Source organism: Perca fluviatilis, chromosome 10 (assembly GCF_010015445.1).
Source record: "Perca fluviatilis chromosome 10, GENO_Pfluv_1.0, whole genome shotgun sequence".
Lineage (NCBI taxonomy): Eukaryota > Metazoa > Chordata > Actinopteri > Perciformes > Percidae > Perca > Perca fluviatilis.
Window position 1 is genome coordinate 390126 of NC_053121.1, and position 15714 is coordinate 405839.

Here is a 15714-nt window from a genome sequence, read left to right on the forward strand (position 1 = left end):
CATGCAGACCACCTCAGTTTGTGGTTCATGGTTTATTTAAATAGTAGCTGTTTTCATATTTAGTTTTTGATTGGAGGTTGGCATTGGGTCATAAATGATGTGTTTGTGCTGGATTCAATGACCTCACATTAACAAAGCTTCGGTATTATGTGCACACATCTGGAACTTCAGGAAGTTTTTGGTTATTCATGAGCACCATCTTCTGGCACTGACCTGTCATTGATCATATGATATCAAAGTGCCAGACTACATGAAAATTATTGGACATTTAAGAAACTGTAATATTTTATCACCGCTTTCTGTATTTTAGATTCTGTTTGTAAGTCCGCATCACTGCCAGGATACGGACGCAACGGCATCCAGAGGGTGAGGCCACAGTAAAAAAGACATAACACAACATGATTAACTTTATTAATTATATAGGCTTGGGGCTTATTTTTGATGGGTCTGACATCTTTAAAATTGCATCTGTTATATGAAATTGCCATTAACCTTGAAACATTAGGATTGAGTATTGTTAGGGCTGTTTTTATTCCCTTATTTCGTTACATATGTTTACATATCTATGGCTAAAAATATATGTAAATTCTTTTTTAGGAATAACCCAGTGAGATGTAGCATCTCATTTTCGAGGGGGTCCTTAGCAACATAAATATACAGTACAATCACAATTAGACATAACAGTTAACAAAACTACAGCCACAAACAAACAAACATCAGGATCAGGCAATCATATTCAAGTTTGAGGCAGAGCAAGAATTAAACTGGATAGTAGTAATAATATTGGAAGTGGTGGTTCCAGTCTTAGCATGTTGTTGTAGAGGTGTTATGGACAGGTACAGTTGGTTCTGTAATAAGAGGACAGGGAATTTTTAAAGGAGTGGAGAGATGAAATGGACTGAATGTTTACAGGTAGGTTATTCCAATCTGAGGGGGCTATAAACATAAAGGCTTTCTTAGCTGTAGAGGTAAATAAGCCAGGATCTGTTTATGTTGAAGTCGCTGTCCCTCTTTACACCTGCAGCCTCAGAGTGCTGATTGCTACCAGTACCAGTATGACAGTGGCAGCGAGGTCAACTGGGGAAGCAGAGGTAATATTTTAAAACACCTATCCCTTATTAGATGGAAGCAATTAATTCTACTTTTTTTCTATTGTACTGACTTAATTCTTTTTCTTTCCTCCCAGCAGAATACACGGTAAGGTTTTAAATTAATCATTTGAATAATTCCTTCCATGTTAGCCTATATGTTGAATAATCCCAGTGTTATTGTAAATAATGTCCAAGGTTTGATAAAGCATGGCTGCCTTCCCCTCTCTGTAGATTTACCCCTACGAGGAGCTCATTGTCACCACCAGAGGTCGCAGCAGGCTGCCCAAAGATGTAGACAGAGCCAGACTGGAGGTGATTTAGAAATGGGCCATTTAGGACAACTCAACTGGGAAGAAGTTGTCCAGGGTCTAGTTCAAAACTAGTGCCATAGCCAAGATTTTAGAAATACAAAGGCTAAACCCACTGCAGAACAGGCCACCAATCAAACTCTGTAAAATAGTATAGTTTCTGTCAATTGTATTTCCTTACATTATGGTCTGGTGCCAGTTCTGGAATTCTGGTTGAAAATACTATATGCTTTTTCTTTTTTTGCCTACTTTAGTCTAAAAAACAATGTATTTGTCTTTTTGTAATTATAACCTTGATGTCCTTAATGGAAACAAAGACCAAGTTGAAAATAATAGTACATTAGAGGAATGGAGACTTAATTGGGTACTTGAAAATGACAGGTATAATGTATTAACTTTGTCATCTCTTTATCATTGTGTTCTCAGCGTCACCTGTCCCCAGAGGAGTTCCTCCAAGTGTTTGGCATGACTGTGGAAGATTTTGACCGGCTGGCTCTGTGGAAGAGAAATGAGCTCAAGAAACAGGCCCGACTGTTTTAATAACATGGACGTGCGTTGAATACTGCCATAACTAGAGCGAGAGGCTTGACAGACTGTAGGAGGGGAAGAAAGAGATAGGTAGACTTCTGCTCAGTTTCACTGCCATGGCTGAGAACCTGTTCTAGATCTCCTCATATGACCCACCAAATTCTGGTCACACCAGCGTGAACTTCTAAGATAGGGCCTACCGAGGTAAGGCCACAGAGACATTATGCACAGATGGACTGATAAACTGTTACATGGCTGCCCATGTAACTTTGGCAGAGTGCCAGAGTGGTGTGTAAGCAATAGAGACTGTAGTACATTAGTGATGTGCTTCTCTTAAGCCTGGAGGCTGGAGGAAGGCATGGCTGTGCCCCTATAAGGCCACACGTGGGGGTGTCTGTGACCAGAGCCGCAGTGCTAAAACATAAAGAGGAGATTTTTGGCTTTGCCTTATTTGTTATGCTCTCTTAGTTATGAGTGTGCAGCACCAGCAATCTTAATGAGTAGAATGTAGATTCACTATATCATTTATGACACTTTATCAGTGTGAATGATTAGAGGAGAAGAATGAGTGAGTGAGCATACAGCATCACTTTGCTTTGGTTTATAAGAATGCAGTTTGTTTACCTGTGCTTTCCTTTTCACCTGAAATACTGTGTCCCTCTGGTTTACACTAATTGATATAGAATGAAACAATTAACAATCTGAGATAGACGCAACTTTTTTTAAATGTATTTGTGACCTGATTGATATGTGTGCAAATAAAAACCAAAGTGAGAATGCAAATACAGATTAGCAGATCACTTCGATGTAATGTTCTGGTTAAATAGGTAAAGGTCACCAATATACAGTTCACTGTGCAGCTGTGTGGTAACCTAAAAGTATGTGCAATCCAGTACATTAAATACATACAGGAAACACCAATTCAGTCCTGCTCCATGCTTTCCAGCTCATTGCAATAGAATGACTAACTGTTTTAGGATGAAGACTGTATTCATCCATATATTTAAATGTACTATTAGTTATATTCTTAGGAATAATAGCCCATTAATTTTGTAGCTACAGATAGTATATCCACTCTGCAAGGTATTTAACTCACTGACTAAAATCCAGGGTTGTTATTTTTGATTTTGTCACTAAACAATTAAACTTGAAACAAATTCAGTCTCCTCTTTTTTATTTGTCATTGGTAAAAGAAAATTACTTATAAAATACTTTCTTAAAGGAATAGTTTTGACATTTATGAAATTATAAGGCGTATTCTCTTTCTTGTTGAGAGATAAACGAGAATATTCCCATGGAGTTAGTATAACGACTAGAACCGGGACAGCTAGCCTGGCCTAACCCAACCCACCAAGCAGCAGTGACTCCATAGACTGTATATTTACTCCATAGACTGTATATTAATCCATACACTCTATATTTACTCCATAGACTGTATATTAATCCATAGATTGTATATTTACTCCATAGACTGTAGGTTACTCGTCGTTTGTTTCTAATGTAGCGTTAACTTGTTCTTCTTCTGCATCCATAACAATAACCGAAGTGAAGTTGACAGAACATGTTGCCATATTGATTTCCTGCCCTGCAGCCGTTTCCAGGCAACCAGCGGAGAGTGCTAATGTTACAGTCCGGTACGTCCGGTACACACTTTATTGTTTGTATGAATTAAGCAAACTAGCTAGATAAATATACGTATTAAGCTAAGTATTTATTTGCTAAGCTAACGTAACTGCTAGCTGGCTCCAGCTAGCTAAATTGCATAACGTTATCGTACTGACTTGAAAGTTGTAGGCTATGAGCTACTCTCCCCATCTAGCTCGGCAAAAAAGCAAATAAGCATACTACTAACTAACTAACTAACTAACTTTAGGAATCATTTGAGCTGTCTAACTCTGAGCTGGATGCAATAGCTGACGCTAGGACCCAGCAGAGAAATGCCCTGCCTCAAGTTCCCGACCAGCGGATCTGAAATGTATCGACTGTATCTGTCAGCGGTGTCTCCACGCCTTCACTCACTCACTCACTCACTCACTCACTCATGGGCCTGCATTCAATTTCAACAGCTCTCACATGGACAGCATCACCAGCGGAATGGAAACAAACGGCACCAAATGTAAGTTTACTCGTTCAACCTGAAACGCTGCTGCAAAAGAGACTGACTGGCCCGCTGACTCCTTCTGACTGTGTTTTACTTCTCTATGCAGTTTTCAAAGGTAGATTCAGATCTGCATGTTTGACTCCCATACCTCTGAGCTCTGACTGCTGCAGCCTCACTGAGGCTCCCTACACTGAACTGGTTTTACTGGGGACATATGGGATAATAGCTGGCAAAATGTACACCTAACATAATCATTAGATTTGTTTTAAATGTCTGTCCTAATTGCACTTAATTTATTCTAATATTCTCTAAAGTATATTCTCTATATGTGACTTCAGGAATCAGTCGTCTGAGACACTTCCCTTTTCCCTATATTTCCCCCTCCTGTTGTAAATGTAAGAGGACACAATGGTAGTGCACTTTAAACATAAATAATGGTGCTTTGGCCTCCCCCCAGCTGCTTGGAGAGGCAGAGAACCAAGTGCTCATCTGAAGTTTGATTGTTGTTGTAGAAAGTGAAACTCACTCATCCTGAGTCAAGTCAAATATCTGGATGTGGAGATGAGATATTTGCAGATTAGGCAGTCATGGTAATCATTGTTTTATATTGGACACCACCAGCAGAGAATTCTGCAAGAGAATTGGAATGCTCCAATGCTTTTGTGTTGAAATAGCAATACAAAATGTGTTTCCGCCCCATGTGTTTTATCTGGGAGGGGTACATTTGCCCCCCTGCACAGTACAACATTTTTCCACATTGTAACTGAAAACAAATACATCCCTCCATGGGCTTTGGTCCAAGGTTAGAAGCAACAGCTTTAACAGAGCTTGGTGTGACCCAACTCAGCATTTCAAATATGAAGTTGTGATATCAGTTTATAATTTCAGATTTAAGTTAGTTTGATGTGTTTTTACAATTCAGCTGATGTTTCTGTATCATGTTACTGCTTTGAGAGCTGCAGAGACTTGAGTGCTTAGTGTTGCCAGCTGCCAGGCAGGTAAACATGTGAGAGTGATTATAGCATCCAACTTAATGGACATTTTTACTCAACTGACTAGAGGTGAAAGGAAATTGGACAAACTGCATACATGGTACTTTATTTTACTTCCAGCATCTTTAAGAGCCTCTTTGCTTTCAAGAAAAATAATTTTTTTTAGTCACAATGTCACTTCTGCCTTTCCTGTCTATGATTTACTAATTTGCCATCCGTCCTCACCTTGCCAGTGTATGTGGATTATGTGGATGTTACTAGTGTGTTTGGTGTGTACACACATGATCTAAAGAGTATCTTTAGTTCTTGTCCAGGTTGGGAGAAATCCTCGCCTGTCATTCCTCATTCCCATCTCTTTCAACACACACACACACACACACACACACAGGAATTTTACTTGACTGACTTTCTATCTGAGCTTTGTATTTGTGTAAACGCTGCAGGAGAAAACACGCGGTGAAGGCTGGTGATCCCTGGGCTGCACCCTTCTGTTTACACGGTCTTTGAATCCCCTGATTGGTTGCTGCTAAATCACTTTTCCTTCCTTGTCTTAAATAAGGCTACAGTAAATGATATTCTATCAATTGATTGTTTAGTCTGTTGTTTAGTCTATACATACAGAAAATAAGGACAAATGCCCTTTACAAGCTGACAGATTCCAAAGTGGCAGTGTGTAGTACTGCATTAATCAATTTTTGGGACATTGAGCAAGCTGTTAACATATATAACATATTAGACCTATTTTCAGCTGATATGGGAAACCTGTTGTCAAGAGTTATTTTGAGTCGTGTTCATGTTCACCTGAAAAAATTTAAGTCCAGTATTTTTTAGCAGCTAAATGCTCCTCTGCTGTATGTTCACCAGCTAGTTGCTAACTAGTTTGTTGTGTACAGTGGGTTTGCTTTTTTGTTGTTGCTGAAAACTGCTGTTGTCTACTGCTGGTGGAAATGAGGTTGAGTGAATCAAAAGAGCAAAGTCGCTGGCCATAAAATCAAAACAATGAGCTAAAAAGCCCCTCAAAGCTGAGGAGAAGTGTAATGCGTGTTTACAGTAACCATACGTCATGACGTCATGAAATCGCCGTGACTATTTATACCTGTGCTGGTGCTCGCGACACTAGTTGCAGTCTTCTCCTGAACACCGGTGGCGCTACTGAGCAAAGGCTACTGACGTTGCTCTTTCTACTGACTAGAAGAAGAAGAAAAAGGTAAACAACGGCAGAACTGGCAGCAGCACTAACGTCAATGCTTCGATTTGATTCAATGACCTACTTCATCGGATCAAGCCTTTCATTCACCATAAAAGAACTCATCTTAACCCAGTTTACCAGAGAGACTTGCAGTCACTCTGAGAGTCCTGGTATCCGGTTGTCGGCGAACTCATTCAGGCCTCCTGTTTCCGCCGCTGAAAAAAAAGAGCCGTGCGCGACCTCGGCTCACGCGCCATAAATCGGACGCGCCGGCTGGATATTACATCATTTTGACGTCACGATGTCGCGCGCCACCTTGGATGCGTCTAGTATATAACGGCTTTAAGGTTGATCATCATTCATGACAAGTGAAGCCCATCACATCACGGGTCACAGCGAGTCATTTGAGCTATTGTTAAAAAATATTGATTAGTGCAGCTTTAAATCAATCAGTTAATTGTCTTAAAGGTTGTTCCTTTTCTGACCCCCAAAGCTTGCTGTGTGGAGTTACCCGAGCTCAGATATCAAGCTTGGTAAAGTTGTCAAAAGGCAGGTATGAGATGAATGGTAGGAGCTTCTTACAGTAATATGCACTATCCAAGCCAGCTGGAGCAGCAGTGTGATAAAGGTTTTGTTTCCACGGTGGCCTCAGTGTGCACTGTGAGAAGCAGAGCACCAGGGGGGTGTGAGAGGGGAGAGGCTGTCCCCACAGAGATGCATTGCAGTGATGGGATTGTCTGTGATTAAGACCAGCAGATATGATGAATTGTGGCTATTGTCAGGATATGTTGGAGCATATGGAAGAAGTTGTGGACAAAACAGTAATCTTCTATGGACTGCACAATGATGCATAAATGTATCATACTGCTCATGTACGCACACGTCTGCTGCATGTGCATGAAATCCCTACTCCATCCTACTCTAATGAGATGGCTCGCTCCGCATAACCACATTCCACTGAGAAATCTATGAAACAAGAACCTGTGTGTTTGTGTGAATGTGTTTTTGCTGGTGTGTGTGTGTGTGTGTGTGTGTGTGTGTGTGTGTGTGTGTGTGTGTGTGTGTGTGTGTGTGTGTGTGTGTGTGTGTGTGTGTGTGTGTGTGTGTGTGTGTGTGTGTGTGTGTGTGCGCGCACCTATGGGAAATCTGTTTTTTCCCACTAACAATGTAATTGTTATTCACATACAAAAGCAACCAATGGTAATGAGTAACAATTAATTCTTTCATGATACAAATCTAAGTCTTTAGGCTTGTGGAGAATGCGGTTGAGAATAAACAAGGATTTGAATTGTTAAAAGTTGAATTAAAACATGGTAGGGGCAAAAGAGCACAATTATAATGCAGTCTGCTGTCATAATCTAAGCAGTGGTCAGTGACCTCACTGTGTGTGCATTTATGCTTTATTACTTTTGTATGCTGTAATCTGCATTTTCACATTGCAAAAGCAGAGTTTGTGAAAGTAGCCTATTCATTTAAGTAACACTATTCCATTATTGTACAACCTAGGTCTTACTGACATAGTTTTAGCTAATGTAACTTACATGTAATGCTGTCATTGTCCAGATTGTGGATGCAAATGCTCAGTTGGAAGCAGCTCTCCAATGGAGTCCAATGGGGCCGAGGAAACAGGTGCCTTCACAACAATAAAAGCTCATCCTGTGGGTCAGTTTGATGTCAACAATACTTTTACGGTAATTACAGATCGTTTGTTGCCAATAAAATTCAATGTTCACCTTCATTTAACATCCAAATCACATATTTTGATCGGACTGTTAAATAGCTGTCTGTGGTTTCCTAGGTGGTTTTCTAGACTCTGTTGTAAAGCTGTTTTCAGTGGAGCACTCCTGTCTATTCTCTCTGCAGTGCTTGGTAAATGTCGTGTTATTCCAACCAATTGAAACACCAGCTATAATAATAAGGGGTTATAAGGAGAGGGAATCTCCCTTCCACATATATATTTTTTTTAATTATACATGTAAGGTTCATAAGTTCCCTAGTTTTCCTTGCTCTATCAGACTTTATCAAGAGTTTTTCGACATGAAATTAGTGTGCAGACATGCTGACGCTCATACGTACAGTACATTATATTACATACAGTATGATAGATATATATATATATATATGCCCCATCATGCGTGAGCTGTAAATCAGGGATGAGTGTGGACCAGCCCTATCAGGAGGGGAAATCCCCTCTTTAACCCTAATGAGATGAGAAGATCACTATGATTCATATGTCTGAGATATGTGCAGGGTATTTATATGTGCACGTGTGGGCGTGCACATGTGCATTGTGAATAGGCAATGGTCATTCTCTGCACAGCTGTTTATATAGGGTATGGAGATATGCTGTACAACATTACAGCAGGCAGCTGTAGAGTGTATGGCACTTAGAAATAAGGTGTTTTCTTCTGTTGCAGAGGGTGACATGTGACTCTGCCTGGGGTGTGCATGCATACAGGTACAAGCACATTGAAATTTCAGATTTATAGGAGAGACTTGGCAGAATATAAGATAGTCTTAGTCAGAATAAGACTTGTCTTACCTGTCATCATAAGTTTAAATATGTTACTTGACAACAGCCATAATTTAGCGCTGAAATGTGATTCATGTTACTATACAGGTATAGAATTTAAAAAAATGTGGCCTTTAGGGACACATCCAGGTTAACAGTTCAAACAGTACAGTGTACAGATAGTACTGACAAAAAGTGGTTCTAGTATGCACAGAAGTTTAAACAGAAATCCTGGAAAATCATCTATGATGTGCAATTAAGTTATCCAAAAGAAACATTAATATTGGTGCAAAGTCTGTACTTTGATTATTTGTTACAGTGTTTAAATGTAATTTACAAACTTTTTCTCTACATGATGGTTAGATTCAGACGACACTGAGAGTGTGTCCTAGTTTTCTCATGAACAACTGCTGACCGTGCTCCACTCCACAAAATCCCTCCACAAAATCCCATTAACACGAACAATCCCAAATGGAGACAAAGCAGCTCCTTTCCCCCTTGTGTGTGTGTGTGTGTGTGTGTGTGTGTGTGTGTGTGTGTGTGTGTGTGTGTGTGTGTGTGTGTGTGTGTGTGTGTGTGTGTGTGTGTGTGTGTGTGTGTGTGTGTGTGTGTGTGTGTGTGTGTGTGTTACCCTTGTCTATGTAACATCAGTATAACAGTGCCTCCACTTGCAGAATAGCATATTTCTCAGTGTGTGAATACTTTTCTGTGAGGGAGACATAGCATTCTGGTGATCTCATAGGACTGAGGGCAGATACGGGATCTGAATTTGACTGACTGCACTGTAGTGGCTTTGTCTGGCAGCAGGCTGAGTCAAGCCCTCTGTGCCATCTCAGACCTGAATAAATCAGAGAGCAGAAAATGAAAAATGAGAAAGAGGGGAAGGAGGTTTAGCAGACAGACATCTCCTACATCATGGTCACTTCTGTGAACTTTCACCTTTGACCTGAGTCCATATTGAGAAATACCCAGATGCAACTGTTGCCACCTGGCCAGTGCTACTATTCAATGACTTCTAGCCATCTGTCCATTTTTTTATACCTGCTTTTTTCTGATTAGGGTCATTGGCGAGATCAGCCTATTTCATAATGCATTGGAAAAAAAGACGGGGAAATCCCCTTCAGAGTTTGCCTGTCTATCACAGTGCTAAAACAGTCACATTTGATACAGTAGATTTAACACGACAAGGGCAAAGTAAAGCACTACAGGAGGAATGTATTTGACATTAACAGCTTTTTGGGGAGAAGGAGGGAACACTGTCACACAAAGAAAAAAACTATGAAACCCCTTCTTTGTGTCAGGACATTATGTGCTGTAAAAGATTCCTCATCACTTGTTTTCCTCCATGTCATATTATACACAATGAAAGTTTTCCTGTGCACACGTCTTTGTCCGTGATGCCCCACATCCGTCAGATTCGGCCATTATAGAGCTAATGACATGTAATCTGATCCCAGGTTTAAGCTTACTAAGGGCGCTTTCGCACCTATAGGTCGGTAGACTGGGTGCGATTTGGGGGTGAAGTTGTAACATTGTTGTATTTTTCATTTTGTTCAGTTAGCATTCTCACTGCACTTTAGCAAACGCACCAAACATTGTAGACAAATGTCACACGGTCAAAACGGTCGCTGGTCTATTTAACAGAATATTCTGAGTGAAACTCGCCGACACTTGAATAAATTGATCAACACAAAATTTGTAATGTCTTGGGCTTTCTGGTTTTGCTTTAGTGTTTCTAATATTTTAGAAGAAGGCGAACAATGTGAGCAGCAGACAGACAGCGAGTGAAGGAGAGGGCGGCCCTGATGAGAGGTAGATGATGATGTTTTGTCACACAGATGACAAGAGCGATGTATGAGGTTATGGATTTGAAAGTTATCATCCATTATAGGTCCTTGAATTGTGTGCAAGGTTGAAATTGCAGGCTAATAAATGCATTGGTTTTGGTTCACTTCCTGTATTTGGGTCGGATCGCGTTCTCACCTGAAGTGAACCAAACTCTAGTGCACTTGGAAGCGAACAGAGACCCCCGTTTTCAAGCGGACCAGAGTTCAGTTGTTTGGTTGGCACCAGAGTTCAAATTAGCTTTCACACCACGCCAAACAAACGGAACTGTCAGACCCAACTCTCCAGGGTTCATCTTAAATGGACCCAGGTGTGAAAAGCACCCTAAAACAAAATCACAGTGAATAAACATAGATCTGTAACTGGAGCCCTTGACTCTCTCTCACTGCTGATAGTAGCTCCCTGCTATCACCGCTGCTTCCCAGATGATTTAACTGTAGTGAAGCTGTGTGTGTGCGTGTGTGTGTGTGTGTGTGTGTGTGTGTGTGTCTGTGTCTATGTGAACAAAAGCTTATGTGCTCCAATGCTGCCCTTCAAAAGCCAGTTAATGCTTAAACAGGTGAGTGGGAGTGCACAAACCCATCATTCTCCCCCTCCGTTACCATGGAAACGTCCCAGCCGCTTCAGAGGCCTAATGACTTTGATTAGATTTCTCTCTCTGTGACAAGCTTATTAGAGTGGCCTAATTAGAAGGAGTGAGAATGCACGTTCAGGCTAGAAATGTGTTCTAGACATTGACTGCAGGATACATACACGCCCCATTTAAATGACGTCTACAAATATAAGATAGGGGGAATTTAACTTAAACGTTGCTGTACTTTATGGAGATTTAAACCAAGATGTAAGGCTGGGAAGTAATTGTGCTGTGGAATGCGTGCTCCAAATGCTTTAGGTCTGGCCTAATTTAAGATTATCAAATGGTGTTTTTAAGTTAGCAATCAGCTAGTGTAAGGCTGGAAGTCAACGTAGCAGCCAAATATTTCTAGTAAAAAAACTAGGACAGAAACCTCTATTTCTCTAGACTGTTTCCATCTCTACTGTATTTATTGTATTTGTGCGTACACTTGTGAGGATCACGGGGTGTGGGTTGAGATCTTGCTTTATTTTATGATAACCTTAAGCATCTTCCCGTCCCATGTACAATAAAAACAGTGGGGAGAACATGTTTTTCCCCCCTCTTCCCTTAATTTGTATGCCTTTACGACTCCTCCAAACTAAATAAGCTCTTCCACATGCTCCCCTCACTTGCTGCTCAACCTCTGCATGTTTTGCATTGTGCATGGTATGTATGCTTATTATTGTGTTTGTCTAAAATGTCCACCCATATAATAAATGTACATGTCAACTCCATGAGAAAGGAATTCTCACTCTCAAGGGGACTTTACCTGCAGCAGCTAAACAAAGGTCTGTAATAATAGCACATTGAAAAGCTCCATTAAATTGGCATCCCTTTGAAATACAGTTGTAGAAGCAGGCACGTTCAATGCTATTAGCCTAGGTTCTAGACAGTGCATTTCTAATGGGGTCACCAGAGACAGTACAGTAAAAGTGGGAGCGGGTCAGCTGACGGGAAGAGGAAACAGAAGGCCGGAGGTGATATGTGATGTCATCAGAAGTGGGAGGAAGTCCATCTCTTTAGGGGGCATATGGGGCATCCCCATACAGTTGGGCAGACCATTAACTGATGTAGGACAGGAAAAGTGTTTTGTTGGCAGAATCCAGAAAAAATCACAATCAGTCCCTAAGGGTCTTCAGTAGCTAGCTTATCAGAGCCAGCATGATCTTAAAAAAACGTCTGCTTTGATGACTTTCAGCTTAATCTTTGTATATTTGACTTATGACTTTATGCTACTTGCCGTCTGGGTTTCTGTCAGGGTGTCTGGGTTTCTGCTGAATTTAAGGACCATTTGGTTGGTTGGAGGAAATCAACATTAATATCCACTCTGTGTGTGTTTTACAGATATGCAAAGTGCCAGTAATAAAAAGTAGTACTTTGACCTAGACAAACTGGGCAGTAGAAACAAGCTGTTAACGCAACACTGACATATTATTATTATTATTATTATTATTATTATTATTATTATTATTATTATTATTATTATTATTATTATTATTATTTCAGCAGATAAGGGGCAACATTAGCATTCACTATGCTATTAGTTCTGTTTTGCCCTCCATCAGCTTTACCTGCTAAATGCTCCACTATGTTCACCAGCTCGTTTTTAACCATCTATGGGTTGTTTGGTACAGGGGACGTAGCACAGGGTGGGTTTTGGCTGAATGGCTGCTTCCTGCGTCTGGAAACAACACTGATGAGAGTGGTGAGAGTGAACCAAAACAGTAAAGATGCAGGTCGTAATACCAAAACAGTGAGCTGAAAGACGCTAAAATGCCCCGTAGAGCTGATTGGCATTAAGAAATCTGGATTAAAATTGCATATTTTAACCAGGTGGTGTCCTTCCCCCTTTAAATCCTACCTTAAATGACGAATACAAAGGCCAAACATTAGCAAAAAGACAGTTAGGTCACAGTTGTAGTCATCCTACTGATATGTATCATTTTCCCAATAAACCAATACTGTCTTTGTGTACCTATCGTGGGCTCCGGTGCTATCAGTTTGTGACTGCCCAGACATGTTGTGTGCTGGGGAGAGGACAACCATCAGACTTGGGAAATGCCTGGAATCTGAGGAGTAGAGTGGGAGGAGATTTCATCATGATAGGGCACAGGCTGGTGAGAGACAGCATTGTTGGCACAGCATGCAATTAAAAGCCTCGAGCACATCTAGTCATCTGGTTTATCTCACCTTTGTTAGTATGTGACAGCCACACACGCCTCAGTGATCTGTATATGATACGTTGGTGGGTTTTTAACTACAGATGTGACATCCATTTTTTCATCTCTTTTCTAAATGTTATGATTCAGCTATTTTCTTCAAACACGCGTGTAACCCTCACACGGCATGAAGATCGCAGTCAAACCCTGCTGTCTCTTAACTGAAAACCCTCTCACGTGACTCACTGATCAGGAGATAAGATTGTTTCATTTCCTTTCAAAAGTTGCTGGGTCACATTGTTCAGCCGGCCTTAGCGATGAGACAAGACTCCCACACCTCAAAGTCTTCAACCTAAAGAGCTCTTTTATGTCAGATCAGGTTGGGAAATGGCTGTATGTCCAAAGACAATACAGAAGGGGAGACTTCCAAGAAAAGCCCAGCAGTTTTCCTTAGATACTGATCTCTTGTGGAGTCGCAGATGGTACAGTCGTTTGAGTTTCTCACAGCAGCTTTGTCTAGCAGGAGTTACCTCTTTGTGGATATAACTGGGTTTTGTAACATGGACTTGATTAGTTGTACTTACTGTTAAATCTGGAAAATGCATCTGTTTTCTAGATTAATAGTCCATCATGTTTTAGCAGTACGTCTGTCTTGAATGTGTCAGTTTTACTTAGATGCATGAGAGCTGATTGTACCCAGTGGTAATGTGAAGAAGAGTGATGCGTTTTTATGCCTCTGCGCCGGGGACAAACAGGCCGGAGGCATTATGTTTTCGGATTGTCCATTCATCCGTCCGTTTCATTCTCCTGAACGCGATATCTCAAGACCCCCTGGAGGGAATGTCTTCAGATTTGGCACAAACGTCCACTTGCACTCAAGGATGAATTCTAGTTTACACCATGGTTTGCTTTCCCGTCCATCCTCTGGCATCCACGGTCCTGTGTGAGGTCACAGCTTCACTGAGGAGGCCAGAGGTCACATTTAGTCACAGAGAGGAGTGGTTTGTGACTTTGTGTGCCATAACCAAGTCTATTAGGGTGTATCTGTGGCATTTGTCACAGCTAGAGGATTTGGAAAAGTTGGGAAACACTTGAAATGCCTCAGGGAAGCTGTCTGGCTTGTGTATCAAATTAGATGGTAGGAGCACTTCCTGTCTACACTATTAGGCAATTCATGTTCTACACTGACATCCTCAGAAGTGTATATTTTGAAATCCTCTTTATATGTGCACAGTATGACTCATTTATCTATCATTCATTGTCTAGTGGTATTTCTGCAGTCTTCTTCAATTGAGATCACCTTTACCTCTATAGGTATCTTATATCATCACCGTTTTGTATACATTATCCAGTTTTTTCAAGTTTTAGTGGTCATAGGCTCCCAAACCTCAATCATTTTGTTTTCTTGCTAAACAAAAGGTATCTTATGCACCATGTATCGGAAACTTTCAAGTACCGAAAGCTGGAAATTAATGTCATATTTCCAACTTTGTTTACTTTTTCTTTAATCTGTTTTATTGAACATTTTTGTAAGTTAGACTACTTTTTCAAGTTTGCCTGTAGCATTTCAGAACATTTGCTTCTTGTATCAAATGAAAAAATGTTTTTTAATAGAAAATATGTTGAAATAGTGTATTGAAAAAAATATTGTTTGTACATGTATAAGTACATTAATAAGTATTAGTAATTGGTAGAGTAAGATTGATACCACTGTCTTGTGTGTTCGCTGAATGTGAAGCAGCAGCACCAGTCAGTTTGGCTTTAGGATAAAGACTAGCATCAACACATTATATCTCTCTTTTTCCAAATCTGTACAAAAATCAAAGCATTTAAACAACATTATGTGGTTTTATGTTTATTTTTTGCAAAACTGGATAAAATAACTGGATAAAAAAATCCACAACCTGTTAATTAAGAGGTGCTGGTAGGCAGATAGCTATTTGCCCCTACTTCCAGTCTTTGTGCAAAGCTAAACTAACTATCCTACTATTTACTGTGCAGACATGAGAGTGGTTTTGATCTTCTTATACCTTGCACGGCTGCTAGATTCTCGCGAACCGAACCAATCAGCGGGCTGACGTAATAGACAGATGGTTCATCCAATCACCTGCCAGGTATTTTTTTGAAAGTGCCTGCCTTTTGCCAAAAGTTTTCAATGACGGCTTCTCAGATGGTTCTGTGTTAGCAAACCATCTTGCACATCACGTTACCAATTCTCAGCAAGAAAGTGAATAAGCAGATTTCCCAAATATATATTCTTTTAACTAAAGAGTTTTCAATAGGTCAGAACAAAACAGTAGGTGCATTTATATTTGACATTCTCTGTATTAATTCAACATACTAACTTCACAGTGATTGTTGTGCAGTTGTGCA

General features: G+C 40.4%; 2 protein-coding genes across 10 annotated transcripts in view; both read left to right on the plus strand.

The window, feature by feature from the left end:
- ablim3 (actin binding LIM protein family, member 3) overlaps window positions 1-3088 on the plus strand; it is a 50562-nt gene extending 47474 nt beyond the window's left edge. For 5 of the 7 annotated variants that reach the window (XM_039812970.1, XM_039812965.1, XM_039812968.1 and 2 more), the window contains 5 exons: window positions 311-366; window positions 1025-1091; window positions 1187-1197; window positions 1323-1403; window positions 1826-3088. In XM_039812970.1, coding sequence (XP_039668904.1) covers window positions 311-366; window positions 1025-1091; window positions 1187-1197; window positions 1323-1403; window positions 1826-1939 — 329 coding nt within the window. In that variant the 3' untranslated portion in view covers window positions 1940-3088. The remainder of the gene's footprint in view (window positions 1-310; window positions 367-1024; window positions 1092-1186; window positions 1198-1322; window positions 1404-1825) is intronic. The other 2 variants (XM_039812967.1, XM_039812969.1) reach the window with 1 other exon arrangement.
- Window positions 3089-3853: 765 nt separating this feature from the next.
- The window catches only part of afap1l1a (actin filament associated protein 1-like 1a), a 29901-nt gene continuing 18040 nt past the window's right edge, over window positions 3854-15714 (plus strand). For 2 of the 3 annotated variants that reach the window (XM_039813809.1, XM_039813810.1), the window contains exon 1: window positions 3854-4043. In XM_039813809.1, the coding sequence (XP_039669743.1) occupies window positions 4001-4043 (43 nt within the window). In that variant the 5' untranslated portion in view covers window positions 3854-4000. Of the gene's footprint in view, window positions 4044-7881; window positions 7901-15714 lie in introns of those variants that run through there. The other variant, XM_039813814.1, reaches the window with a different exon arrangement.